Here is a 27,698-nt window from a genome sequence, read left to right as displayed (position 1 = left end):
GGAAAGTCGTTGCTCTGGAGCGTCGACTCGCTACAGTGCCTATGGAGCTGTGCTAGAAACAGCCAACAAAGGGAAGGATCGAGCCTCCTCTCTACGCCCTACCATATACACATGTCCATCAGCGGGGTTGGTCTTCTTGTCTTACTTCTTGAAGCCTTTGCCCATGGCCTTGTTCTGTTTTATTTTTATTTTCATTTTTTTCATTTGTTTGGAGAAGTTGGGATACTTTGTTTCGTCGAGCTGGTCTGCCCCCTTTCTGTTCATATGGGCATACAGTTGGCCGCAGCCGAAAGAGGTCAGCGGGCGATGTCATGCAAAGATGAGCGGAATACATCAGGATGGAGAAGTGATACCACTAGTATACATGTTGAGAGGGAATGCCAATGTAATTTTTCAGTCCATGCTGAACCAATGCTGTCCAAACCTCAGTCAAGACCAAGGCATAGTACGAGGTATTCTTCCATGGTATCCTTCATGATGGGTGAGGAGCACGCATCCACCGGAGCCGGAACAACCAGTTCCGGTGGCGCGTGCCCCCCTTCCCCAGCCCAGCTTGGCGGGCCGTCTGTCCATTGTGGTGAATCTGGCCACATTGAATTCAGGGACCCCAATTTCCAGCTAAACGACCAGCCAGCCGCAGCTCAACCTCTCGACGGATCCAATCGACTTCTTGTTGAGCTTCCACTCTAACGCCTTCGTCCTTTCTTTCGCTTCACTTTTGATTTTCTCTCGAGGCTATACCACGCCTATCTTTATCCATCCCCAAATTTCACAATGGTATGCGACCCCGATTGACGCGATTGGCGAGAGCGCCACCCCAAACCGATAGGCCTCATGCGAGCTCTGGCTCTTTGCGTGCGCATCCATCCGATGCGGACATGCTCTTGCAATCGAGCAGAAGAAGAGATATACCTGGGCTGACACTCTGCGATTAGTCGTCCCCCCGACCCTCCTCGCCCGCCAACGCCGGCGCTGCCAGCGGCGCCAGCATCGGTCGCCCTTCGTCGCCCACACCCCCTGGCGGTCCCCGAACGGCCATCCGCCGCCGTGCCGCCGCCGATCAGAAGGAGAAGATTGCCAATGCGCGCCCGACGAGCACCCGGTCTGCCGGCGCCGGTGGCTCGACAAGCACAATGTTGAGTACGTTGCCCATATGTGCTGGCTGCTAGCAATGCAGTTGGAAAGCAGAGCGAAAGTTATACTGACTTGGTGGAATAGAGCTGTACACCGATGAGAGCGCAGGGTTAAAGGTTGATCCCGTCGTCGTGCTGGTTCTGTCTCTGGTCTTCATCTTCAGCGTCGTGGCTCTTCACAGTATGTTACTCCCCCCCACAAGACGAGCGATTCCGCCAGACTCGGTACTAACATGCCACGCACAGTTATTGCTAAGATCACGCGCAAATTCTCGAGCTAAAAGGCTGGTCAAATGGTCAAACGTCGAAGTGGGCTGGAGTTGCTGCGCGGAGCAATGGAGGCTGGGATGGGTGCCTCTGAGATACAATGGCTTCACATCGACACGCTCACTTCTCTCTCAAAGCCCAATCCGCCGCAACATATGATAGTATGAATTTGCGCGGATAACGCTGTGGAGTTGCATGGGGAGTGATAGGTGTGGGCAAAGTCCGCTGTACTATACCCATCAATGGTCCTTGCATAATTTAGGGTTTCTGATTTGTCGCGATATCTTCTTTCCAAGTTTCATGGGCCGGCCTCAACATCCGTGCTGTCACTACTTTCTGCGTGGATTCGACACTGGGCATCTACACAGACCTTTCACGTGACACGACAGCTCGGGGCTCGGGTGACTGCGCGTATAACAGTATTTACATCGCCGGTTCTTGAGCTAACTGTGTATAGTCAACGGCAACGGTTGCGCACTGCGAGGTTGCATGTGCATTTCTTCCAAGGAACACAAGTGACAGATTCCACCTGGATCATGGAAGAGACTTGGTCTCTACAGCTCTTTGCACTGCATGAATTGCGCATCCGTGTGGCACAGGATGAACGCCGAGAAGGAAATACAAATCTCGGTATGGAGTCTTCGGGCATACCTGGTGCTGCTCCAAAGCTTATACGTGCGAGACGCACCTTAGCCACTGTGAGGCTCGCACGGGACTGAACAGAAGGTTAATATTGTCACAGCCCCAACCCAAACGAGTGTTCGTGGTGAGGTGACCTTTCTGCTATATTAGCTGCCCCCAGAAAGCCCGTTGAGCCAGAACTGGGATGCCTTGCATATCGTCATTATGGATGAGATATTCAGGGTGAGGGTTCCGGTGAACACGGGCTTTACCCCAACCTTTGCCTCGATACCGGAACGCAACGAATATGAGGTGACGAGCTCGCCTCTGCTTGTAGGAGAGAATTTCGCGCAAGATGATGGAGGCGCGGCCATGTCAAGACCACATCTGGCTGCCGAAAGAATGCCCGAGCACACTGAAGGGGGCAGCGAAAGGTTCCGCTGGCCGCCCAGCGAGCTGACACTACGAGACGCCAAATGTGTACCAACACCACGAGACATCGGCCACATTCAGACAATGAGCACAAAAAGTCTCAGTCCACTGGACAGGTTTGCCAATCTCCGTACGTGGCCGCCTGTCGAGGACCCCCCTTCGTATCACGGGTACCAGGCCGGGAGCGCGAGCCTCGTAACGGTACATGAGCATGTTGAGTACGCGCCATCGCTACGCTGTACGGTGGAGAACATGGAGGACTACTCGAATCGGAGGGAGTTCATCCAGGCGCGCGCGGCGGAGACGCTCATTGCGCTGGCCGCAGAGCGGACCGAGCAGCATCGAAGGGAGAAGAGGATGCACCTGTGGCGCTCGTCATGGTGCTGGGCCAAGGACGCGGTTACAAACTTGATGAGGCGGTTTGGATTGGGAAAGGCCAAGAACACTGTAAGTTTGAGAATGGGGTTCTGGTTGTTGCCGGATTGTGCGGATGACAAGACGTAGTTTCCTGGATATACCGCTGACATCTCATCTTGGTATTGAGTCCATAGAGCTCTGGCTGCTTTGCTGTATTCTTTCGAGGCCTCAGATATGGGGGCTCTATGATCAGGTTTCGGTCGGTTCGTTGACTGGCTGAACACAAAAACATTTCTATTAGCATGTCAAGTGCATCGGCGTTCAGGCAATTGGTTGACATGCCGTTGGCAAGGGCCTTGGTGTTTGAGCAGCGCTGAGCCTGCGGAGCATGATAAGAAGGCGAGCGCTATGAATCTGTTACCTCGAATATTCGTAATAGTAATGTGAGCTCGCTTAAGTTCGTACGTGTTCGGAAGTGCGGCTGATGGATGATGGCGAGCAATGCTCTCGTATCTCGCATCAATCGGAAATGCTTCGCATAGACCGCGGATTCTCCCGACCAGGGTCGATGCAAAAGGCGCAGCCGTGCAAGCGTGTTAGTACATAACCGTGATACTGCTTGGCATAGATATACGGGACACGAGACTATGGACACGTACCTTGGGTAGAAGAAGCGTGTTGCGAGGCTGTAACTGAAAAGACAGCCTTGTGGCACTGGTATCCGTAGAGCGCGCCTAACAATGATGCAATGGCACTGAATCAGCTCCCTAAATGACTGGGCAATTTAGGTAAGGTATAATACGGCGTGAATTCAGGGGATCTGATGACGATCGTCCTCAAAACCTGAATGTTGGATGTTTTGGAGGCGAAGGAGGTACATCATCATCATTGTACCTTCCCTTGTCTCCAGTCCCCAATCTTCACCCCGCCTTTCGTTGCTGACCCTCGCCCCGACACTTAATCTGCAATAAATCACAGGGCAGGCAAAGTTCCATCCTGGAGCTAGGTAATTAACCTACCGCTTTCTTTTGGAATCTGTACAGAATTGATCAAATCGAACTCGTTGTCAGATATCGGCGTCGACCCTAGTGTGATTGTTCACTTCGTTCAGTCCCTCTCAGAGGTCTCCGTCAAGAGTCGACAGGCCTACCCCACCACCGCGAGACCACCACCAACCCATACACGCATACGCGCAGAGACTCACATGCTGCCTGGGACTTCAAACATCATTGTCGTTTCTTGTCGATAACACTTGAAACGCCGTCGGCATTCGCAGGCTACACTCACGACGATCAGCCCGGACGCACGGTGCATCAAGCTCGCCGAGTGCGACACATTGGTTCAAGTCGCTCAGTGAGGCTGAGCAGCCACGCCAGCAGCAACTACGAATATTGGGACCGGCGTTTGTGTTCACATGCCGTATCCTGTTGTACAATATTTTGCAGTGATCGAAAAATCGACATACAGAGGTCGCTCCTCACACCAAGGGAAGCAGGCTTTCTTTGAATTCCAGGATCCTCAGGAGTAAGACAGTGTCAGATTAAATCACGATGTCTGCCGCCTCCAAAGGTGAAGCATCATCTTCTACAAGATCAAATACACAACCAAATCCTGACAGATCTGGACCAAGCGTCGCACAAGTGGTGCCAGATGGCTTCCTGGTCCCCGAGCTGGATGATTCTTCAGGCCAGCCGACGGAGGCGCCTCCTGCATACGGCGATGAGAGGAACCAGATGCATTTCTCACAGCCAGGCTTCGAGGCGGGGGCGGCCGTGACAGGTGAGAACAACCCCTTGATCATGGACTGGCCGGAATTGACTAACGTGCCTCAGACGCCGGCCGTGTGAGCATCAACATCAATACCAGGAACCGAAGGCTTGCCGACCTTCTCGCTCCGGCTATCGAGAACCAAGTCAGCATAGGCGCCCCTACCACACTCCCTCCGGCGTACATACCTCCTAGCTTAGGTGGGCAACCTGGGCAGAAGCCGCCACCCAAGTTGAATGTGGTCATTCAGATTGTCGGATCTCGGGGCGATGTGCAGCCCTTCGTGGCGCTCGGAAAGGTGCTCAAGGAGACCTATGGCCACCGCGTCCGAATCGCGACCCATCCCACGTTCCAATCCTTCGTCGAGCAGAACAGCCTCGAGTTCTTCAGCATTGGAGGCGACCCCGCTGAGCTCATGGCGTTCATGGTCAAACACCCCGGGCTCATGCCCGGCTTCGACGCCATCAAGAGCGGCGAGGTGACGAAGCGACGCAAAGGTATCTCGGAAATGCTCGTCGGGTGCTGGAGGTCCTGCATCGAGGGCGGTGACGGCCTCGGTCCCGCGCCGCCGCCAACAAATGAAAGTCTGGACCTGTCGGCAGGTATACCACATGATGATGGCCGGGATGCTTTCGTGGCAGATGCCATCATTGCTAACCCGCCGAGTTTCGCGCACATCCACGTTGCAGAGAAGCTAGGCATCCCTCTTCATATGATGTTCACGTAAGTAGGCCAAAGGGCTTCGAGTTATGGACCATGCAGCTGACAGTTCTCAAGTATGCCGTGGACTCCTACAAGGGCTTTTCCCCACCCGCTGGCTGATATTCAGGCGTCAAATGCCGATGATGTCTTGACCCGGTACTTGTCGTACACTCTAGTCGAGATGATGACTTGGCAAGGTCTGGGAGATGTCATCAATCGGTTTCGAGAAAAAGTACTCGATATGGAGCCATTGTCTTTGATATGGGCGCCCGGGCTGCTGAACAGGCTCAAAGTGCCGTACACCTACTGTTGGTGAGTTGCGGCAACCCCTGTGTGTCGGTAAGACTTTCGCTGACCCCCTTTTTTTCAGGTCTCCTGCTCTCATCTCGAAACCCAATGACTGGGGCAATCACGTCGACATTTCGGGCTTCTTCTTTCTCGATCTCGCCACTTTCTATAACCCGGATCCGGACCTTCAGGCCTTCCTCGATGCCGGGCCGCCCCCGGTCTACATAGGGTTTGGCTCCATTGTCGTCGACGACCCCGATGCCATGACGACAATGATTTTCGATGCAGTCAAGGCCAGTGGCGTACGCGCTCTTGTATCGAAAGGCTGGGGTGGACTTGGGGCTGATGACCTTGGTATTCCGGATGGTGTTTTCATGCTGGGCAATGTTCCCCACGACTGGCTTTTCCAGAAGGTGTCAGCCGTCGTGCACCATGGCGGCGCCGGAACGACTGCTGCGGGTATCAAGGCCGGAAAACCCACGCTTGTTGTCCCGTTCTTTGGCGACCAGCCATTCTGGGGTGCCATGATTGCCCGTGCTAATGCTGGCCCGGATCCTATCCCCTACAAGCAGCTGACGGCCGAGAAGCTGGCCGAAGCTATCCAATTCTGCCTGAAGGCTGAGACCGTCCAGCAAGCCGAGACATATGGCGAGAAGATCAGGGAGGAAAAGGGCACTGACGTTGGCGGACAAAGCTTCCACAGTCACCTGGACGTTGACGATATGCGATGTTCGATTGCTCCCAGTAGAACAGCCGTGTGGCGGGTAAGGAGAAGCAAAGTGCGCCTCAGTGCGCTGGCAGCCGCAGCGCTCTTCCAGGAAGGCCTCATCAAATACGAGGATCTAAAGTTGTAAGTTGCCCTCTTCGTTACCCCTGATCACGCTAAGCCCATGTCTGAACAATCCAGGTATCAACCCAAAGACTACAATACGGAGGCACAGCCCCCAGATCCGATATCCGCAGCGGCCAGCTCGCTTGTGATGGATGCGACTGGCATCGGCATGGCAATTGCGGACATGCCACGAGAGATGCTCAAAAGCAAGCCCAGGTCAAGTCCAAAGAAGAGCGAGGAGACTACCGGACCCCAGACGCCCCAATCGGAGGCTGGAACTAGGCCTCAGACCAACGAGGCCGACGATACTCCTTTCACTGCCGACTCCAGGTCTGAGCTGGGTCTGATCGACTCCGACAAGACCATGCAGTCCTCGACCGCCGGCCCCAGCTCATCTGTCGGAGATGCTGCATCGACTCACACCGCTTCGAGTGATACTACAGCTACAAGCGCGGCTCATCCTCCAACAACATCGAGAGCCTCAGGAGCGCAGCTGAACCAGGCGCTCAACGCGAGACGGCCCTCATCACCCGTAGGTGAGTTCAGTCTGAATGCTGCGGTTGGCGCAGGCAAGAGTGTTGGCAAGATTGTGGGTACGGGCGTCAAGTCACCCATGAACTTCTGCCTCGGGCTGGCGAAAGGTTTCCGCAATGTACCGACTCTGTACAACGATGAAACCGTGAGACCGGTGGAGAAGGTGACAGACATTAGCAGCGGCCTCAAGGTTGCTGGGAAAGAATTTGGCTATGGTCTGTTCGACGGCATTTCGGGGTTAGTGACCCAACCTTTGAAAGGCGCAGAGAAGGAGGGCATGGGTGGTTTCGTCAAAGGATTTGGGAAGGGGATTGGCGGTATCATGACCAAACCTGCTGCCGGTAAGTCTAGCCTCGTTTCTAGTGCGGACGCAACTGACAAGGGCCATGACAGGCGTCTGGGGAATCCCTGCGTACACGATGAAAGGTGTCCACGCTCAGATCACCAAGTTATTCACCCGCAGCAATCACGACCACATCTTGATCTCGCGGGTGCTCCAAGGGCAACGCGACTTGAGGAGCGCATCTGCCGAAGAGCGCCAGGACGTGGTCAGTCGGTGGAAGAGCGGATCTTTCGAAAAAGACCTGAAGCGTTTCGAGCGCCTCCAAAAACGAGCCAAGGCAAGCCCCGACGCCGGGGATGCTGCCGACGGGAACCCCGAGTCCTCCTCTCGTGCGTCCTGGATCAACTCACGACGGTCAACGTTTGACGAGCGACTGCGGAGCGAGAAGCAGCGACTCTTCTCTCGGGCCTCATCAGGAAAAGGGCCGTCGAGTGACGCCGCCGCCACGCTCGAAAGCAGCGGCGCATCTAGGATGGCACCGATCCCTGAAGATGCCGAGTTCGAGAGGGCCATCCAGGCATCGGTCCAAGAGACATCCCGGGGCAATGCCGAGGAGGATGCTGCCATCGAGGCGGCCATCCGCGAGAGCGTGCTGGCCGTGCGGCAGCAAGGCGCGTTGCCCGATCCGGTGCCCCGCAAGTCAGAGAAGCTGGAGAAAGATCCCTCCATCTTCCAGGACGAAGCGTTCCAGATCACGGATGAGGAGTATCAAGATCTCATCGAGCAAACCATCAGAGACAGCATGGCGAGTCATGCTTATCCGGGCTACGCGCCCCCAGACATGGGGGCTGCCGAGCTGGACTCAACCCCTGTGATGCACCCCGATAATGGACAGCAATCTGGCGTCATGTGTGATCAGGATGAAGAGTTGAAGCGGGCCATCGCCGCTTCCAGGAACACTCCTGCCTCGGACTTTTCGCCAGACGATGCCGAGCTCCAGCAAGCACTAGAAGCTTCTAAGGCCGACGCGGAGAAGCAGCAGAGCCAACGCACGGAAGAAGACATTGTCCTGGAGTACATCAAGAAGCAGAGCTTGGCGGAGGAGGAGTATAGGAAACAGCAGCAAGCCAAAGGCAAGGGCAGAGCGGAGGATGATGTGGACGACGAAGATCTGAGGCGAGCCATGGAGGAGAGTCTGAAGATGAGTGGGCAGGATACTTCGGGGCCCTCGGGCGCTTGATTTGGATACCAGCACTCCGTATGCAAAGAGCAACAAAGATACGCTCCTACGTGAAGATGTAGTTGAAGATGTCGCTTGCCAAATCAGGCGTTGCACGAGGGACACGAAGAATCCCAACCAAGTTTCAACGAGAGAAGGCATAGTTTGAAGCCTGATTAACAAAAGGCCAAGAAAAATGGGTATATCAAGAACACAACACAACATATACACAAACACACCCCGCTCACAACAACGTCCAGATCAGAGCATCCCCGTCCTGATCAGTTCAATCTCGGAAAGTCCATGTACGCCGTAGCCGTCCCGTCCCACGCTCCCAATCATTGCACCATTGTCATTACAGCACTGGCTCAACTCGGATATGCCCTCCCACGGCCTCTCTTAGTTAGCCGTAGCGATGGTCTCCCTGAGGGGGCCCTTGCTTCGCCCAACCTTGGGGCCCCGGCGGCGGACCCTGTCCCTGGTAGTACTGCTGCTGCTGCGGGTTGATGTGTCCCTGCTGGGGTCCGGGAGGGGGACCGGGACCGCGCTGGGGACCGACGCCCGCACCGCCATTCGCCATGGCTTGTACGTCTGGTCGCTGCTCGAGGGGCTGGTTGTAGTTGCAGATGTGGCAGGAGATGTCCTTGTATCCGGAGATGGTGAAGGGAATGATAGGCTGTTGAAGGGGGTCTGTCAGTATCGTGTATGGAAATGTAAGTGTGGGCGCCTTGGGGGCGTGACTTACGACGAAGCAAAAGGTGAAGAAGGGCCGGCGCTTGAGGACGCGTCCTGACATGTTGCCGCAGTTGTGGCATTGGCAGACGACGCCTTCGTAGCCGGGGAGCTTGCTACGGATGGTCTTTTCTCCGCAGGTAAAGAAGAAGAACATGACGGGCGAGTGCTGTGTCGAGCCGGTCTTCTATGTGGTGTGAGGTATTGGGTGGTTCGTCGGGCCGCGCGTTGCTTGCTAGGAGTTCGAGGTGTTGCTTGCTGTCGAGCTGTCGCGCCGTCGGGAGTTGGCTGTCGTCGCGAGGAGATGGTATGTTTAGGCAGAGGAGAGGAAGAATGAGAGAAAGGTAGTAGAAAAAGAGAGCAGGCAAAAATAATAACTAACTAGTCTAGTCTAGTATGTACAGTTCATGTTGGCGCATCATCCGCCGTTCGGGATCCTTGGATCTTGGACTTGGGAGGCGACGCGGACGAATGTGGCTTAGCTCGACGTACTCAGCCCCACGCCAGCATCGATGCTTCAAAGTCGAGGATCCACCAGTGCGTCATCTCTGCGCACTGTGTGACCCGCGCTCTCACACACAGTGTCCCATTATCTGCACTGTATCTTCATCTTTTTCCTCCAGCTCCAGTCGACTGACCTGACAATCGTCCATCACCACCAGCCTCAGGCACCACCTTCTCTCGACCCCAATGGGTCCGCGACCGCCACGATGCTCTACGATCTCAACATCCCGTACTCGACCTCCACGTCAGAGGCCGCCCTGGCGTCGACGCTGACCCTCGCCTTCACGCTCGGCTACCACACCGTCGCACTTAATCACATCTACACGACCGTCCCCTCGACCAAGGTCGACTCCCCCTTTGCGCAGCTCCCCTCGTTCGACGGCAAAGCGATCCCCAACATCCTCCACCGCGCCACGATCCACTTCTCCGACGCCGCGACACAGCACATCCACCTCGCCAACCTCATCAAGATCTTTGACATTATCGCCGTCCGCCCCACGAGCGACGAGGCCTTCTCCAAGGCATGCCTTAGCCTGGACGTGTCCATCATCTCGCTCGACCTGACCCAGCACCATCCCTTCTACTTCCGCATCAAGCCATGCATGATGGCCGTCAACCGCGGCGTGCGGTTCGAGATTGCGTATGCCCAGGCCCTGCAGGCGGATGCGCGCGGCCGGGCGCTCTTTATCAGCAACGCGACGCAGCTCATCCGCGCCACACGAGGGCGGGGCATCATGCTGGCCAGCGAGGCGCGGAGCGCGCTCATGCTCCGCGCGCCGGCCGATGCCGTGAACCTGCTCAGCGTGTGGGGCCTGGGCAGCGAGAAGGGCATGGAAGGCCTGGGCAGCGTGCCGCGCAGCGTGGTCGTGAATGAGGCCATGAAGAGGACTGGCTTCCGCGGCGTCGTAGACATTGTCCAGGTCGCCGACAAGGGCCCCGATGAGGTGCAACCAGCAGCAGCAGCAGCGAAACAGGAATCCAAACAGAAAAGAAAGGGCGATAAGGAGGCTGGCAACGCGGACAAGAAGAATAAGAAGATGAAGGTTGTGTCAAGGGAGGCACCGAAATGAAGAGGTCAACTGGTTTTGGTCGGCACGAGGGCGCGAGGCATTTATGACACCCCTAGGCTTGGAATGCGGCGTTACGGCAGGGAAAATCAGTCGAGGTTTGGAAAAAGGAACCATCATACAAGCTATGATGCCGGTATTCTTGTCTACTTATCTACCATCAGTGTCATCCATCCCTCCGCTATGTCTGAGTTGGTTCTGGACCCGCCGTCCGGAGAACCAACCCACCTAGGTCGAGCTGACTCTCCAGACTGTATGTCGAGAGGTCGATTGGGGGCAGCTCGACTTCTTCACCCTGGTTTGCCTCGTCAGCTGGGGCCGATGGATCAGGCAGGTTGTTGTTGCCGCCGTCACTTTGGTTCTTCTCCTGTTCATTTCCTCCATCCGATGCGCCATCCGATGAGTCGCTCTCTGCAGGCTTCTCAGCCGTTGGTGGTTCACTTGCGACGGGCGCCTCCGTCTCCACGATAGTCTCTGGCTCAGTGGTGGACGCAATGGTTGTTGACTCAGTGGTGGACGCAATGGTTGTTGGCTCAGTGGTGGACTCAGGGGCCGCCGGCGCAGGGACCACAGTGACAGGAGGCGCGCCTCCCTCTTCTTCTTCAGGGACTGACGTTGCTAGAAGCAACTCGGAAGCGGGAGGTTCACCTGTGTCGGTCGGTCAGCGGACCGGCGGTCTAATGTCGGCGACCAGGACTCGTACCAGCGTCGAGACTCGTGCTATCCTCGAGACTCGGACTAGGTTCGGACGTGGCGAGAGGATCAAAAGTCAACGTCGTCCTCGACACGTTGGTCTCGTCAAGCGGGACAATCACTATCCCCTTATCACCTCCTTCGACGGCATCCGACTCGCCTCCCGGACTCGGCAGTGTGTGGGAGCTTGCTGGTTCACCAGCCGCGGGGGTCTCGAGGCACCCTGGCGCGGTGATCGTTGCGCCCTGCTGTCGTTAGCACCTGTCAAGACGCCTAGGAGTGTTAAGGAAGAAGAAGTCACCTTGCTCACGACGACCGGCTGCTCAGCGGGCTCAGCGGCCTGGGCCGCCTCCGCTACCTGTGTCACAGTGACCGCTTCCTTGGTTTCCGTGACGGTGTCGCCCTTGACCGTCACAGTCTTAGTCTCCGTCGCGCGCTCCTGGGTCTGGGACGCGGTCACGGTCTCGGTCTCGGTGACGAAAGACAAGCGGAGCCTATGATAGTCCATGTCAGATGTGCTGATGCACTCGGCGAGACACAGTCTCGACTCACCCCTCAAAGGCATCGGCGGGGATGCCGCTATCATCCTGCCGCTTCTCCATCGTCGCTGTGCATCCCTCTCGGATGGTGACCGTTTCCCTTACGATCACTGGGTTATCACCGTCCGCGGCAGCGCGCGCGTCCTCGTCGTTCGGCAGAAGAGCGCGGCGGTCGGACAGGTTCACGCGGGGGAAGACGGCGGCATGGGTGAGATGCAAGGCCGCAAGCAGCATCTGGCACGCTTGAAGACGCATAGTTCCGATTAACTTCTCCTTCAAATGTATCTCGTCACGAAATGCTGGTGATTGCTTGAGAAGATGATGAGGTGCAAGGCCAGCTAGAATCCAGTAGTGGTGTAAGGAGTGTGAGAGGGCGACCAGCGCCAAGAAATGAACGAAGGACAAATTATAAAGCGTGAAAGCGAAAAGACTGCATAGAATACATGGGTGAATCCAATGAGGGCGGAATCGGAGATTTTTGAGTCTCTCTTGTACGTTAATCCAGACGCGCTCGTTCAGGACCTTGTCTTTTCCCGAGGGGCTCAAACGAGGCCTGTCGCGATGTGAAACGATGCTGCGACTCTGTCGGAGTGCCAAGTCGCGCGGCCATGCGAGCTCGCCATGGCAGCGGAATGAAGTGGTATGATTGTTTCTTGCCAGATTACCTATGTGTGGCCTCCTTGTTTCTCTTCCTTGGACCGGCAGCGTATCGCCAATGGCCTCCCAAGTCCCAACGCGGTCGAGAACCTGAGGATGCATTGAGTGGCAGCGTTATGCTGCGTGAGCGACCACCCGGTCCGTGATTGAGGTTTCTCACCCAAAACTGAGGCTCTCAACCGCTTAACTCGCAGCCGCCCCGGATGCCCTCCCTCCCGTGCACGGCTTTCCAGTCCTCCACCTCTCCAATCGCATCCGCCGCCTGGGCGGTCATGTCACAGTCGCCGCTCCCTCTCAAAAGCCCAGGCTGGTCCAGCACGTCGATTGTGTTGCTGTTGTCGTTACACGAGCCAGCCGACGACGACTGCCGCGAGCAGAGGTCCGAGGGGGGCGCCTCCTCGGGGTGCGACTCTGCGTCCTCGGGGATGGGCACCATGGCCTGGTTCGTCCAGATGTGGATTGCTTTCGACCAGTCCAGGCCGGAGATGCAGCCGCCTTTGATGGAAACGACATTCTTGGTCTAGACAATAGTTTATTAGTACACTGGAACCAAACCTCATGTGTGTTCTGCTCACCGGCGTGATATGGAAGAGACGAGTCCCGCAATTGCGACAAAAGTAGCTGCTTCGTTAGCATCGTCATATGTTCACTTTGGTCAGCGAGGGTTCGCTAACCAGTACAGCGTGTGTCCTGAGGCGACAGGTCTCCTGCGAGTTGTTAGTTATGTCGTATTTGTTCGGCATATGGATAGCTTACGCGTAGCAGCTGAGCAGCTCAACGTCTGGCAGTTTGAATCGGGGAAAGATGGCTGACGCCCCGAATGCACTGCTCGTCTGCCGACGACAGCTCGAGCAGTGACAGATGTAGAGCGCCAACGGCTGTGGAAGGGGCGTGGTGAAGCGCACAGCGCTGCATTGACAGCGCGCCTCCATTGCGATGGCAGACTGTGTTTTTTTCTGGTCAAGATGCCTTGTTGGTTTTGCGTCTGATGGCGTGGAAGTGGTCGAGGCTCCGGTTCTCGCACCGGATGATCGTGAATCCCCGATGGCTGACCGGAGGTTACTGCAGCGCGGGGTGGGTGACTGTAGCCTGTGGGGTTGGTTGAATGAGATAGCAGTACGTAGACTGGACAGAGAGGAATTCTCCGCTTCCTGATTGAACAGCGCTTTAGGCAATAAGTAATAAGAGCCAGTGTCAAATTAATAATCCCGATGTTGATAGCGAATGACGTGGGTGAGTCAGACCTGGCCCGGCCTGGCTTCCGTCCCGCGTTGCTCTTAAACTCCCAACCATGCCCGTCCGTGAGTAAGTTGGTATCACGTCTCATACCTGGACATGCCAAACGCCACGCCTGATGAATCTCATGACACCCCCCGCGCTTTTCGATCTGCCGATGTGTGCTCAGCCTCCAGCTTTGTCCTTCCGCTGTCTTTGGGCGACCTCTCTCAAGGCTGTCCCGCCGATTCAAGGCTAGCCTGGTTGACCCATCTGGTGTTGCTGCTGTTGCCGTTGCTGCTCCTGCGCCTGTGCCTGTTGCTCCTGCGCCTGTTGCTGCAGTGTCTGCTGGGGAATGTTCACCCCTTGAAGTCCCCTGTACGACCCCCCCTTGCGCTCATACTCCACGTTCGGCGGCACCATAAAGTCGCCTCGCGCCATGAACCACAGCAGCGTCTCGAGCTCGGGGCCCCTCGTGACGACCTTTTCCTCTTCCTTGGGCGCTTCTGCCTTGGGCGGCTTCGGCTCGGCCCCCTCCATCTCCTCGTCCTCGTCCTCGTCCTCGTAGAGATCCCTCTTCAGCCCCGTCCGCACATTTTCCACGCCAATCTCGTCTCGCTCTTCCCTCGTGTAAAAGTCGCCCGCCTCCTCGGTCACGTACTCGCGCACCCGCTCCGACATCCACTCGCGCACGCCGGACCACACCTCCATCATCTTGTCCATGCCCTCCTTGGTGGCCTCGTCGCTCATGGTCCGTCCCTTGTCGACGAGCTCCTCCGTCTGCGGCTCCAGCTTCTTGCGGAGCAGATTCGTCAGCAGCCCCTCCTGCGTTCGGCCCGGATAGTTGGTGCTCGGGTGTATCGCTATGGTGTCGAGGAGGACCGCATTGTCGTTGATGGTGTCGAGGAGCGATTGCAGATTCTTCTGGATGATTTGCGACGAGGCTTGGAACGAGGACGGCGGAGGCAGGGGATGAGCGTTGAAAATGTCGGCGCGTAACGACTGTATGCTGGCGTTGAGCTGGTTGAGGCGCGCCACGATCGATTCGAGAGACTTGAACTCGTCATCGTCCAGCATGAGGGCTGCCATTGTAGGTGAGGCGTGTTTGCGCGCGGCGATGCGCTCGGGTTTGCTCGACGAAGCAAGCGTGGGTATGTGGACGGTGGACACAAGTACAGTCTCCTGAAGCTCACAAACGCAGCGGAATCCTGTGCCGTTCCGCTAGACCCCAGATTGTGCTTTGAAGTGTGTGGTGCTGCGCCGTTGAGAAGCTGCAAGTTCAAGGTGAAGTGAGGAAGGAAGGAAGGTATGGAGAGCTCGGCAGCAGTGGCAGGCCATATGTGGGGCAGGTACGAATTAGGGGAACCTTGAGAGTCGCTGTTGTTCAAGATCAGGGCATCGACACCATTACCTTCACAATTACAAAGGGTCCTTTTTGACTCAATAGAATATGATTGCAATTAGTGAACTTCGCGAAAGAAGGACTCCAAATCCCCGTACTTTTCATCGGTCATCACCCAAACTCATCACGGACTAATTGCCCCGCCAAGTCATCATTGAACCGCAAATGCTGGTCTTTTGAATTCGAAATGCGGTGCTGACAGGCTAATTGCTAATTAAGCAAGGAGTAAACCGGCTATACTATATGTCACAGATCATCAAAATGGTATCATGGAGGAGTGAACAACAAAAACTCCCCGGACACCAACCCCTATGCAGCAAACCCACAAACAAATGCACCCCAACATGATAGCCAGATCACTGTTCCATCCTTCTCGTAATCGGCAAATTGGATCGTTCATCATATAAGCCCATCGTCCTCAACAGCGGGTGCTGTTGACCACCTTCTTGGCGGTCACCTCGTGGCCGTGGACATCGACGGCAGGGAAGCGGGCGCGGCGCTCGAGGTCGTCGAGAGGAATAGTCGAGCGAATATACTTTTGGCGACCATCGTCGTCTGGGTTGTGGTCCCAGCTGGTAAAGTGGCCAATCTTCAGAGCATCCCAGACAACACGGCGACTGCGCTGCGACTGGAAGACCTGCGCGGTGATGGCGTCGTAGTCCCAGCGGGCAGCTGCCTCGGTCTCGAATTTTTCAAAAATCTCCTTGGCCTCTTGCTGCTCTGGTGTCTGCGGTTGGATCTTCCGGAAACGAGCCAGGTTGTCCAGCTCCTCGGGGTCACGCTTGAGGTTGAACAGCTGGGGGTCATCCGCGGGGCAAGTGATGAACTTCCAGTCGCCACGGCGGATCATGAACAGAGGGCGGACCGTGCCCTCACCAGTGTACTCGGCGAACACGGTGTCACCGCCTTGCTCGCCCTTGAGATGGGGGAGCATGCTCACCCCATCCATTGGAAGATAGGGCGAGGGCTTGGTGTTGACTAGGTCGCAAAGCGTAGGCAGAATGTCGAGAGTTGAGACGTTCTGCGAGACGCGGTGGGGAGCAAACCACTTGGGATAGGAGATGAGCATAGGAACGCGGACGGACGACTCAAAGTAGCTCATCTTGTACCACAAGCCACGCTCGCCCAGCATGTCGCCGTGGTCGCCGCTGAAGATGACAATAGTGTTGTCGGCAAGACCAGCATCTTCCAACGTCTCCAGCAGCTTGCCAATGTTGTCATCGACGTAGCTGACGGAGCCGTAGTAGGCGCGCTTCGCACGCTTGATCTGTTCATCGGTGAAGTCTTGGTCCCAAAGATCACAGACCTTCAGCAGGCGCTTGCTGTGAGAGTCCTGCTCCTCCTTTGGGATGCGGACCTTGGGAAGCGTCGGGTCCACATCTTCGTAGCGGTCCCAATACTTTTTTGTGATTGTGTAAGGGTCGTGCGGGTGAGTGAGGGATACCGTCAAGCAAAATGGCCGCTTTTTGGGCCCCTCGCGCACGTGGTCCCAAATGTATTGGGTGCTCTTGAACATGACCTCTTCATCGTAGTCGAGCTGGTTGCTACGAGCGCAAGGACCAGCTTGCAGAATGGAACTGGCGTTGTGATACCACTCGAGACGAGCATCAGGCTCGTCCCAGTTGACAGCCCAACCAAAGTCACCAGGGTAAATGTCCGATGTCAGGCGCTGCTCGTAGCCGTGGAGTTGATCTCCGACAAAGTGCATCTTGCCCGCCAGAGCTGTGTGATAACCCTTGGAGCGCAAATAATGAGCGTAGGTGGGGATTTCCGAGTTGATCTGCGAGGCATTGTCGAAAGCACCAATCTTCATGGGCAGCAAGCCCGAGACCATGCTCATGCGCGAGGGAGCGCAGAGCGGGGAAGGGCAGTACGCCGAGTCAAACTGAACCGACTGAGCGGCCAGGCGGTCAAGGTGAGGCGTCTTGATCTGAGACTCGGGGTTGTACATTTTGAGCTGTGGCGCGGCAAGCTGGTCGGCCATGATGTACAAGATGTTGGGCGGCTCGGTAGCAGCACCAGGGCCGGACACGGGCACTTGGACTGCCGAGGGCGGCATGGTGTTGAGATCAGGAGCCATGTTCGGCGAGGGGAAGACGGACGATGAAAGTGATGGTGCTGTGAGGAGGGGAGAATGTCCGTTTACAATAGGGACAAGCTAGCCGCCGTAGCGTATCCTTGTGATATATGATGGATGGGATGATAGAAAGAAAGAGAGGGATAGAAACTGGTAGATGAGGAGGGAAGCTAGTTATTAGTAGGCAGCCGCTCCAGGGGCTGGAGGAGCGCGTGTCCAACAAAGGCTGGACCGTGGAAGGCAGGACAACGGCTGTCGGTTCACGCCTAGTCCTCACAGCTGACAGTACAACAAGGGGTCTTGAGTGGAACGTCTGTCCTAGTCACGGCAGTGGAGAACAGCCAGCAGATACTGGACTAGGAAGGATACGATACGCCATGCAGGACGGCCCAGCGGGCGGGCGAGGCGGTTCGAGCTAAGAGTCCGAGTTGCAGATAAGGCCGTGGGGAACGTGAAACTGCCCGAGTGTTGTGGCGACTCGTGGGCCTGGTATTGCCTTGTGGGAACACACGAGCCAAGGGCGCGAAAGGAAATGTTGGAACGCTGCCGATCGATACTTGTATGCTGCTGCGAAAGGCAAAGGGCAGACGGACTTGCTTGCGTGTGTGCATGTGCTCATGCTTGCGTATGTATGCGTAAAGTCGGTCAGAGCGGCGATTACGGACACAATGATTGTCGAGGACGGATCAGCAGGTCACGGTGGTTTGTTGGCTGGAATATGTTGAATGGATGCGCAGGATGGAACTATCAGCGCTGGCCAGCTGACTGACTTGACTGACCGACACGTACTACTTTCACTTACGTGTCAGTACGGAGTAATAGCGCGAGCGCGAGAGCTCGGATCATTCTTTCCTCCTCTGCACTGCCTTGTGACTCAAGTGCTCTTCCAGCTTCGCAAAGGAGACGTTACTGTAGGGAAAGAGGGGCAATAGCGAGGATGCGTGCGCAACAGCTCTGTCCTCGCTCTTGCCTCGCGCGGTGCGGTTTGTCAGAGAATCGCAGATGCCTTCTATACAGTAGCACAGTGCTCGCACGCGTGTGGTCGCTCGACGGGAATGAGAAATTTCCAGTATCGAAGCGGCGGTGTGAGAGCAGCAGAGCGGACTGCAGGCCGACTACTCAATTGGGCTCAGCCACACTGCTCATTGGCCATGGACCCTTGCACTCGCAGGACTTCTATCCCCCTCAAGTCGAAGAGGATCTGCAGGGGCCGGATAACTAGCTATACAGTGCCGTCTGGGGCTCTCATTACACTGTATGGCCTCATCTCTGGGTGAGAAGCAGCCAATATTCCGGCTGGCCCCTCGGCCGTTATCACGCTGGCAACTGCGCACTAATCCACGCTGGCATTGATGAAGCCCCCATCCCCTAGAATCCATGACTTTGATCCTTCTTCGACCATGAATCTGATTCAGGACGCAGCGACCACGTCTTCAACAGCCAGTCAACAAACCTTAACTTACACTACGAGCAGACCAAAGACAAATCCCGTCCACTCTGACGTCGTCGCGGTCCCAATCCGTCCAGGAACTCTACCAAAAGAAAAGGGTGGGAGGGTCACCCTCACCTTGGCCACGCCGCTACGCCCTCCCCCACCATGCGGTCCATGCCCGCCTCCGCCAGGCCGTCTCCAGAACCCTCGTGCGAATGCAGGCTCGAAACTTTTTTTTCTCCCAGCTTGCTGCTGACTGGCTGGCGTCTCAGTGCAGATATCTTGGCAAGATGCACGACGATGAGAGCGCTTTGTCGCAGAAGAGGGGCCCTCCCACAATGCAAGATGCTAGTATCCTGACCAGGCAAGCGTTCGAGAGATGTCCAAGAGCGCAATGAAAACAATACCTACGCACATGATCTTCACTGACCAGTTTCACCTAGCGACTCTGACACCAGCTCGTCACGCAAGCCGCATGTCGTGCTCGATTGTGGAGATGGTGCCATAGCTCCCCAAGAGCACGACATTTCCGGGGATGATGGCACAATGGTGGACGGTTGTTTGAACTTTGAGCCGCAATTCACTTTATATGTCATCCCCGCATTCCGACATGGTCTTTCATATTAATCCCATCAATCTGATAAGTCCGGCCGCGCTGCCCAAAGTCTGTGCTCTCGACATCGCAATGCGAACCTCGAACCTCGAACTTGACCTCGACCGACCCCGACCCAACAACCAAGAATCAAGGGGGGGTGTCTGTCTCACCCTCCGCCAATGCGCCAATGCGGGCTTCCTTGCACAAAGATGCAGCAGCGCCATGCAAAACTCTCCCACCAAGAAGCTTTCCCCCGGGAGCCCGACTTCGCTCCTTGCCAGAAGCCGCCCCTCATGATTCATCAGCCAACTCCCGCGGCCCCGCGACTCGTGAATTTTTAAGTCACACGATAACCTGCCATGCGTGAAGTCTAGGCGGCAGTCAACCATTCTAGCGTTTGCTCGACGGTCTCGACCTATCAGCCATTTGAGCCCCGTCCCAGTGAGCGTCCGTCACTTGCTACAAACAATCGAGCGGAAACATGTCGGCCTCGATGTGTTAAACGTCAACCATCCCAGCAGCATTGGCACGAATTTGCATCGCATCCCTGTCAGATGAGGAAGAAAAAAAGTTCTGCGCGCGCAAGGCCGCCGCTAACAACTTATCCCGCATCAGAGAAGACTCCGCCGTACGTCTTCGTTTTTGTGCTCTCCCAGGCGGAGGCAGCCGACCACGTCTGGAAAGGCCTGCGATTCTTAAGCCAGGACATTGTTATTTTCAATATTTCGTTAAGCATTCGCTTCCAACTCGCAGAGGAAAAGCTGGCTGTTTACCATCGTCTAGGAGACACTCGGCTGCCGCACTTCTCGTGTCCGCTCGGTCGAGTCGGCGACCAGAAAGGACGCCAGTTATGCACACGTAATAGTACTCGGTGTCAACACAAGCAGACTGCATTAGCAAGGTGTTGCAACAAATCTTCAGCAAAGGCCAAGGCTCAACCCCCTCCCCCCACACCACAAGACTCATAATAAGTATTCAGGCAACCTCGTCAGAGCAAAGGTCCACATGCTCGCAGAGCGCAGCGGAAGGCGGCACCACCGAGCACCGCAGGATTCGGGGACGCAGGACAGATTCATCAGCACCTCGCAGGCAGCCGCCAATTCGCCCGTCTGTCAACTCCGCCAGACCTGCGGGTATGACTGTTCATCTTGTGGCAAGATGATGGCTGTGCTGGCAGGCCGGATCTTTGACGGCCATCAAGGATGTCTCTTGACGACCGTCAGTGAACAGGGAAAAAAACGATTGCCATGACTCCGTGGGAGGCGAGAAGGCTAAACGAACGAAACAATACGTGGACGCTGTGAAATACTACCCTTGGGCGCCGCCCACGCCCACCACCATTTGACTCAGAGCTAAGGATGTGGCCAAGGTCTCACCCCTCAATTGAAGATCACACGACCAAAACTCTCCACTGAGACACTGGCCAAAGCAGCGCACTGGGCGACATCGGGAGCGTCTAGGTGAGATGCGATTGTGTTATCAGCGGCTGCGGAAGTGTGTGCAGATCTTGTGATCGTGAATTATCGGAAGTTTGACGTTGCGGGTCCTAGATTCACTTCGTCCGACGACGTCGAACACTAACACATCAATGCGACGCAAGTGCTAATCAGTCTAGTAGTAGTCATCCAGTATCTAAAGTAGTCTCCTAGTCACGGGCACGTCAAATATGCATGATTCATTGTCTTAAGTACCTGAGTTACCCTCCGCTCCGATGCGTACTATGCATGCATAATCTCAAAGCCGGAAAGAAAGCAAGACGCCTAGGACCAAGACATAACTACGAGATCATATATGTATGGTATTAGCCACGGAACTCCCCTCCGTGACCGTTGTGTGTATGCCTCCAAACCCTCCACCAACACCAGAGTCCAAAGAGCGCCATGCCACGAGTCGTACACATTCAAAACAGAACAATTATTGCTTCCCTCTTTCCTCATCACGGTCGTGTCTCTGTCCGGGTAATTAGACAATGATTACTGCGTCCGGTAGAACTTCTTGTACAGAAGATGGAGCAGCAGGTTGACGTTGAGCTTCAGGTTGCCCTCGAAGAGATTCATAAACTGATGTGCCTCGAACTGTGCCTGCAGGAGGTCCTCGATGGGCACAAGGGCACTTGCGCCGGGCATCTGGATATGCCCCTTGGACCCCTCGAGATTGAAGACGCCCACCTCGTCGCAGGAGATGGTCATGTTCGTCTTGTCCAAATCACCCGCGCCGGCCCACGAGACGAGGACGCCCTTCTCGGAGAGCGCACGGGCACTGTACTTGTAGCTGCCGAATTTTGGGACACGGCCGCTGCGCTCTAGCTCGCGCTGGTGGTTGTACTGCTTCGTGAAGGGGAGCAAAAAACGGCGTCGACTGTTAGTGTTAGCAACTGGCTGTAACTGTTATTGACCCATGTCAGACTTACCCTCTCTTGTTTTGCAGCGTCGCCATAGCTGACTCGATGTAATCGTCATAACTCTTGCGCTGCTGCTCCAAATACTTGGCCTTCTCGTGCAAGTTGCCAAGTGTCATGCGGACGCCTTCCAGCTCGCGCTGCCTCTGCACCCTTCGCCGGCTCTTGGAACGGATGTCCACCGCGATTGCGTTGAGCACATCCTGGTAGAAGTTCTTTTTGGAGATCATGCCCATATGCTCCAATCGCATGACGTTCTCCAACGCCGTACGTTTGAGCTCATAGTAGGACATGCGCGTAACATCCACCATATTCGCGTCAGAGTACGCGCCCTTTGTCTTTGCGATGCCGACAAAGTCGGTGTGGAGTAATGTCTGCCACTTTTCCTCATCCTCGTCAGAAATTGGCTTGACCAGGATCTCCAGGAGATTAGCGCCCGTTTGCACCCGAATGATATACAGGACACATCGCTTGGTCTCCATAAAGAGCGATTTCACCTCTGCCTCGGGGTCGTTAACGTCGTGAAGCTTCGGTGTGAGGAACATGTGTATTTCCGATGACCCAGCGGCAGCCATCTCGCTCTCATTGCTCTTTGCGCTACCGAGGTCGTGCAAAATCTCGCGCAGAATGTCATCTCGGCTAGGGCAGAGCTGGTTGATCTCCGCCGCCATCAGGTTGTGAATAGCAAACACATCGGTCATCTTGATGTAGAGGGTCGGTTTGTTCTTGGCGTATAGATCGTTGAACTCGTCAATGTCAAAGGTGCTCTCTGCGTCCGGCACTGAGATCAGATCATGGGTTATGTTGGTTAGGCGCTCAATAGATTCAGAAACAAAGTTGTTGAGTGGTTGAAGGTAGATGTTGTCGCCGCCAAAGACGCGACCGGAAGCGATCTGTCCGATGACTTTGCTGACCTCGCTCAAGTTGCGTTTCTGCAGCGGGCTCAGGCCCTTCTCTACCACGCCAACTTCCTCGGGCGAGACCAGGGCAGGCTGCAGGTAGAATCTCCATATCCAGTTTGACACGGCATGCAGCAGCGCATCTTGAGATTCCTTCTTGAACTTCTGGCAGAGTGCGGCGAACATTTGGCTGCCCAGGAACCGGAGACCATACGGCATCTTGTGCAAGAGATCCTCGAGAGCAAGGAAGTACTGATCGCTCACCTCGCGAAGATCTCGCAAGTGATCGATGAAGAGACGACGGGTTTCTGGGTCCCGAATGGCAACTTCGCGAGGGACATCGAGTGGGCGGGGGTCCGGTCTCCCTGTGCGAAGCTCCTCGTTGTTGATGGCGGAACGGTAAATCTGCATTGGGTCGCTCTCCAGGTCCAAGGCGGGATCCTCGATGATGTGGTCACGGATGACAGGTCCGAGTAGGTCCCGAAGGAATTTGCGATCCCTTGGCGAGCGAGTATAGTTGGCCAGAAGCTTGGCCCAGAAGAAATTGCCGCGCAGGTAATCCTGGATGGAGCGACAACCTTCGACTTCCTCGCGAATGGATCGTGCCAGTAGCTTGAGAAGGTAGTATTCCTCGCGGCGTTTCTGGGCGTAGCCGAAGAGGCTCATGATGAGCAGCTCAATGCGCTTGCAATCCTTCTCGGCCGTGCCCTTTTCTCGAATGCTGTGAAACAGGCGCGCGAGATACTGCGGTTGGGTTTGTAGGTTGAAGAACAATTGCTGGTACGACTCAAGCTTTTTTCTCGAACTCTTGTTGAGAGCCTTGAGGTCGAATTGGTTGCCCGATGTCATGGAAGAGTTGGCGAGCAGACCCATCGAATGGCCGCCATAGTTATGCTGATGCTTGACAACCTCGTCCAGGGTGATCTTGTTCTTTACGAGCAGTGCGATCTTGATATCAAGCTGGTCAATATACTGCTCGAGCATCTCGTTCTGGCGCACTTGTTGCACAACAGTCTTGCGCATGCGTTCAAACTCAACCTCCTCGTTGAAGTCAAAGTCGCTGTCATTGAGCAAGTGAACAAAGTTCTTGACGGCGTTGACGGGCGGGTTCTTGCCAGTAGTAAGACTCTTATACGCCTCGCCTTGAACCTTGGCACGCACAAAGCTCTGGATCTTGATGACCTTTTGCATGTTCTCGTTGAAGTACCGCTTCTTCTCCTCAAACTGGCGCCGAACGAGGGACCCCTTGATAGCCGACTGCAGTGCAATGATTGACATCTCCTCCTCTTCCAATTCTGCCAGCAAGTCTCCGACTCTGCCGCGTTCCATTATACCACGGAGCATCGCCTGGAACAGGGCAAATCCTTCATCATGAGAGTGAAGTTCCTCCATCAAGGAAGCATGCTGGTCCCGATACAGGCTTCCTCGCATGTGCCCTTGCAGTGTCGTGATTTCTTCTGTCGCAAGTTCTAGCTGAGCGTTGTCGTCGGCTATCCTTTGCCTCTCCAGCATGCCCCTGATGGAGGCTTGCAGTGCCTCGATGGCCTTCTCTTCCTGACGCAAGGCCGCATCCTGCACGGCAATGTCTCTGCGCACTGCTGCTGCTCGTATCGTTGCCTGGAGTCGCCCAATGTCTGTCAAGTGTTGCTGTAACTCCGATCTTAGATCTTGGATCTTGGCACGTGCTGCTCGTCCTCGAACGAGCCCCTGCAGGGCTATGAATTGTGGAGCGGCTGCTTCAAGCTGTTGTTTTTGCTCGTCGATATGTTGCCGCGTCCGATTAGCCCTCGCTGCTGCTTGCAGAGCGATGATCGAGGTTGTCTGTTGGTCCAGTGACCACAGCTCCTTCTCGACTCGGTCCCTGACCAGCATACCACGCACAGCAGCCTGTAGCTTCTGCACATCTCCAGATGTCTTTTTCGTCGCGCGCTGCTGGGCGTTTTGCGTTTTTCGGAGCAAGAAACCTCTGGAGATCGCCTGTATCTCCCTTGTAGGTCCTTTGCATGCTTCCAATGAAGACTTCAAGTCCTGCACATGACGTCGTACCTTGCTGGCCCTGATGATGTTCTGGAGCTCCAGGATCTGGGGCTCCATGGCTGCACAAAATTGCTCGCTCTGCTCGAGTCGACTCCGTGCGAGATAGCCACGGGCAGCACTCTGCAGCTTCGTCGCAAATCGTCGCATCTCAAGCCTATATCCCATGACTTGCCGTGTGAAGTCACCTCGAATACGGGCCTGGAGGTCGATCAAAGCCTCTTCTTGATCCCAGAGTTGTTGCATAGTTTCGCCCAGCTTCAATCGCTCCATTGCCCCGCGGATTTGGGCTTGAAAATCGACAATAGCGTCTTCATGTTCGGCGAGCTCCCTGTCGATCCTCTCTTCCTCTGTCTCCTCGGGTTCGGGTTCCGGCTCCGGCTCCGGCTCTGGTACGCCAAAGTCGGCGCCCATGTTCCCAAAGGCAGGCATGTTGACCCCAAGCTTATCCAGGCCCTTCTGCATCTCCTCGAGTTCATGGTGTTCGAAATTTAGCTGGCCGACTAGATTACCGATGCGAAAATCAACGATATTGAGCCTGAACAAGAGCCAGCTCAGGGCATGAATGCAGTATATGACTTTTGGAATGTTCTTCTTCTCGTAAAGGTCAATCAACTCGAAGCGAAAGAGATCCGGCAATTCGACCTCGTCCAAGTACCTGAAGAAGATGGCGATATTGTCCGAGTGTCGATATTGTAGTCGAGGGTGGTGGAAAATTTTAAACCGCCTGTCAGGGTTGAGGGCTTCGATCACCTCGGCAAGGGTGACGCCGTCACGTAGAGCTTCCTCCAGCTCCACAATGGGAGGGATCGACTTTCCGATGACATCCTCAATCCACTCCTTGGCCTCTCCGATGTGGCAGAGATACTCGTAGGCCTGGAGGAACTGACGTTGCTTATCCATCCAGTTGCGGCCCTCGAAGCCATAGCCACTCGATTTGGTGCCCCGAGTGCCACTCGATTTGTCTGTGCGCTGCAAGCGCCGCCTCCCGTTGAGGCCAACGACTTGCTGTGTCGAGCTGGAAATGTTGAATCCATCCGCCGTGTCAGACTCTGCGAGTTGGGACAACGTCCGCAGCTGTCCAGTGGTGGACCGGCTGAGTTGTGCGAGCTCTGGCCGACCAAACTGGGTTGCGCTGTGTGAGTGATGGTGGCCCGGGCTAGGCGCTGCGCCCTTGATAGTGTCTGATCGCGACATGAGCATGGAATTAGGCCGCATCATACGGGGTCGTTCGGCGGATCCTGGGGAAGACGGTTCATCGTAGAGCGACAGCTTGCCCATGTCAATTGTCTTCCCGCGGTCGTGTCGCACAGTCTGCTTTCGAGGGGGTGTCGATGGTGGCACAGCGGACGCTTTCGGCAAGGCTGCGGGAGCCTGTGGTAAAGGTCGTAATGACTGTCTTGCGGAGCTGTACAATTTTTGGGGCTCTTGTTTCTTTTCGTCCAACATGGCGCTCATCTCTCCAACCTCGAATGTCCTCGCTCGCGCAAGAACATCGCTTCTTCCACGCTTGTGTGAATGCGAACCGTGGCCGCTCGAGATGGACGTGTTGCCGCTAGATGCGTGCGAGTATCCGGAGGATGCTGATGATGACGCTGTCGAGGGGAATCGATATATGCTTGATGCCTGGTCGGTGTGCTCCGTGGTCTGGTCTTTGATCGGATAGAGATCAGTCTTGGTCGATCGCAAGGTCGGCGGTCGGAAGGACATGGCTGTTGACAATGTCATGTGGCAATGACGATGGTGTCTCTCGCAATGGGCAGATGAAAGGTGCTGTACAACTAGTACATTGTTCCCAGCCTACTAAAAAAAGGGAGCCGAGAACTTGGTATTCGATTCCGCGGTGGTTGAGGAATGTTGACCGAGCTTAATGCAGATCGTGGCGCAGGAGATGGGACTGAGACACAGCTGAGGGCGAATCGAAGGGAAATTCAAACGCGCGCGCGTTTGTTGTGGACGATGCGCGGGCGTTTGAGTGCTTAAGAAAGTTGTACGAGGCGAATTTCGAATTGAATCGGACGATGAAAAGGTTGCGCTATGGTCCAGAGGACTGATCAGTAGATGACCAGGTATCTCAAGTGCCGTGGTAAGCAGGGCAGGTTGGCATCGGCTGCATGATGATCGAGCACATCAATGTTGAGGTTCAGGCAGGGCGGGGCATCAAGGTGTAAACATTTTGGCTGGGCAACGGCATAGCAACGGCCCCACACGCCGCACGCTGTGCGTGGGTGAGCTGCCTACCCTAGGACACTGCGCACTGCGCATCTTACATACTCACATTTGCAGCAGCTAAGTCATCAGCTTGCGTCCTGGGCTGCTTCAGTCAAGATACTGGAGGGATAGATGATGTGATTTCACACGTATTTGCGTAGTCTTCGGCACACACTGTCATGCTACCCAATTCACACCATGAAGGTTTCTACGAACATGTTCAAATCATCTTTTACGCTCTTTCCCGGAAAATCCCTGAGAATCGAATATCATGCCTAATTTTCACGGTCACTCATAAAATCACACAGAACCCATTTCGAGAAGTAAGACTACGCCGCAATGTGTAATTGGTTCCTATCGTCAAAACTCGATTGGCGTACTTTGACATGAGGTGGGCGCAGAATAATTATTTGTACATGTGTCACGACGAATTCGGTAAAAAGCGGGCTTTTCGGATGAGGTCATGTCCGGTCGCCCACCCAGGCGGACGTGCGAAAGCCACTGTCGCCAGAAACCTGGATCAATTACCAGCCTCCATCGACAAACTACGATCGCCTCGCGCGCGCGACAAGTAAATGCGCATCGGAGATAGATCCGGAAAGGGAGGCAGAAAGCCCATTGTTTATCTCCAAGCGACCACCTGGTCAATACATCTGGTCGAGCAACCTACTTCCATAAGCTAGCACGGGACGAGTCTGTGGTTGGTTCAACCAGATTTATCACAATGTCTTCTTCCTCAAAAAGAGGGCCATCGGTCCTGGTAGGATCATAAACTCCAACGCTTGATTGTCATCGCGGCTGACCGACG

At 55.4% G+C, this 27,698-nt stretch overlaps 10 protein-coding genes across 10 annotated transcripts; 4 read left to right on the top strand and 6 right to left on the bottom strand.

Moving 5' to 3' along the window:
* Positions 1-774: 774 nt before the first annotated feature.
* Positions 775-1,414, top strand: J7T54_000640 (Arf guanine nucleotide exchange factor sbh1; the record flags this gene model as incomplete). Its single annotated transcript, XM_051504481.1, has 4 exons — positions 775-777; positions 936-1,140; positions 1,219-1,314; positions 1,380-1,414. 4 exons carry the CDS (start codon positions 775-777, stop codon positions 1,412-1,414), a joined length of 339 nt encoding a protein of 112 aa, XP_051363994.1.
* A 1,123-nt stretch (positions 1,415-2,537) lies between these two features.
* Positions 2,538-3,147, top strand: J7T54_000639 (uncharacterized protein; the record flags this gene model as incomplete). The annotated part of the gene is made up of 2 exons (XM_051504480.1): positions 2,538-2,900; positions 3,112-3,147. 2 exons carry the CDS (start codon positions 2,538-2,540, stop codon positions 3,145-3,147), a joined length of 399 nt encoding a protein of 132 aa, XP_051363993.1.
* A 1,213-nt stretch (positions 3,148-4,360) lies between these two features.
* On the top strand, positions 4,361-8,456 carry J7T54_000638 (Sterol 3-beta-glucosyltransferase UGT80B1-like protein; the record flags this gene model as incomplete). Its single annotated transcript, XM_051504479.1, has 8 exons — positions 4,361-4,379; positions 4,461-4,589; positions 4,643-5,300; positions 5,355-5,435; positions 5,565-5,591; positions 5,650-6,417; positions 6,475-7,274; positions 7,327-8,456. 8 exons carry the CDS (start codon positions 4,361-4,363, stop codon positions 8,454-8,456), a joined length of 3,612 nt encoding a protein of 1,203 aa, XP_051363992.1.
* Positions 8,457-8,838: 382 nt separating this feature from the next.
* J7T54_000637 (uncharacterized protein) lies at positions 8,839-9,324 on the bottom strand (the record flags this gene model as incomplete). The annotated part of the gene is made up of 2 exons (XM_051504478.1): positions 8,839-9,111; positions 9,181-9,324. The coding sequence occupies 2 exons, from the start codon at positions 9,322-9,324 to the stop codon at positions 8,839-8,841; spliced, it is 417 nt and encodes a 138-aa protein (XP_051363991.1).
* A 553-nt stretch (positions 9,325-9,877) lies between these two features.
* Positions 9,878-10,741, top strand: J7T54_000636 (ribonuclease P protein subunit-like protein; the record flags this gene model as incomplete). The annotated part of the gene is made up of 1 exon (XM_051504477.1): positions 9,878-10,741. One exon carries the CDS (start codon positions 9,878-9,880, stop codon positions 10,739-10,741), a length of 864 nt encoding a protein of 287 aa, XP_051363990.1.
* Positions 10,742-10,919: 178 nt separating this feature from the next.
* J7T54_000635 (uncharacterized protein) lies at positions 10,920-12,204 on the bottom strand (the record flags this gene model as incomplete). Its single annotated transcript, XM_051504476.1, has 4 exons — positions 10,920-11,386; positions 11,442-11,676; positions 11,733-11,925; positions 11,984-12,204. The coding sequence occupies 4 exons, from the start codon at positions 12,202-12,204 to the stop codon at positions 10,920-10,922; spliced, it is 1,116 nt and encodes a 371-aa protein (XP_051363989.1).
* Positions 12,205-12,802: 598 nt separating this feature from the next.
* J7T54_000634 (Centromere protein V-like protein) lies at positions 12,803-13,559 on the bottom strand (the record flags this gene model as incomplete). The annotated part of the gene is made up of 3 exons (XM_051504475.1): positions 12,803-13,147; positions 13,203-13,248; positions 13,384-13,559. The coding sequence occupies 3 exons, from the start codon at positions 13,557-13,559 to the stop codon at positions 12,803-12,805; spliced, it is 567 nt and encodes a 188-aa protein (XP_051363988.1).
* A 538-nt stretch (positions 13,560-14,097) lies between these two features.
* J7T54_000633 (uncharacterized protein) lies at positions 14,098-14,931 on the bottom strand (the record flags this gene model as incomplete). Its single annotated transcript, XM_051504473.1, has 1 exon — positions 14,098-14,931. One exon carries the CDS (start codon positions 14,929-14,931, stop codon positions 14,098-14,100), a length of 834 nt encoding a protein of 277 aa, XP_051363987.1.
* A 731-nt stretch (positions 14,932-15,662) lies between these two features.
* J7T54_000632 (Choline-sulfatase-like protein) lies at positions 15,663-17,324 on the bottom strand (the record flags this gene model as incomplete). Its single annotated transcript, XM_051504472.1, has 1 exon — positions 15,663-17,324. The coding sequence occupies one exon, from the start codon at positions 17,322-17,324 to the stop codon at positions 15,663-15,665; it is 1,662 nt and encodes a 553-aa protein (XP_051363986.1).
* Positions 17,325-21,321: 3,997 nt separating this feature from the next.
* Positions 21,322-26,407, bottom strand: J7T54_000631 (Ras GTPase-activating-like protein-like protein; the record flags this gene model as incomplete). Its single annotated transcript, XM_051504471.1, has 2 exons — positions 21,322-21,706; positions 21,759-26,407. 2 exons carry the CDS (start codon positions 26,405-26,407, stop codon positions 21,322-21,324), a joined length of 5,034 nt encoding a protein of 1,677 aa, XP_051363985.1.
* Between the last annotated feature and the right edge of the window lie 1,291 nt (positions 26,408-27,698).

This window comes from Emericellopsis cladophorae (genome assembly GCF_022114955.1).
Source record: "Emericellopsis cladophorae strain MUM 19.33 chromosome Unknown NODE_9_length_645218_cov_115_098568, whole genome shotgun sequence".
Lineage (NCBI taxonomy): Eukaryota > Fungi > Ascomycota > Sordariomycetes > Hypocreales > Bionectriaceae > Emericellopsis > Emericellopsis cladophorae.
The sequence above is the reverse complement of the archived record's forward strand: the minus strand, read 5'-3'. Positions and strand labels throughout refer to the sequence as shown.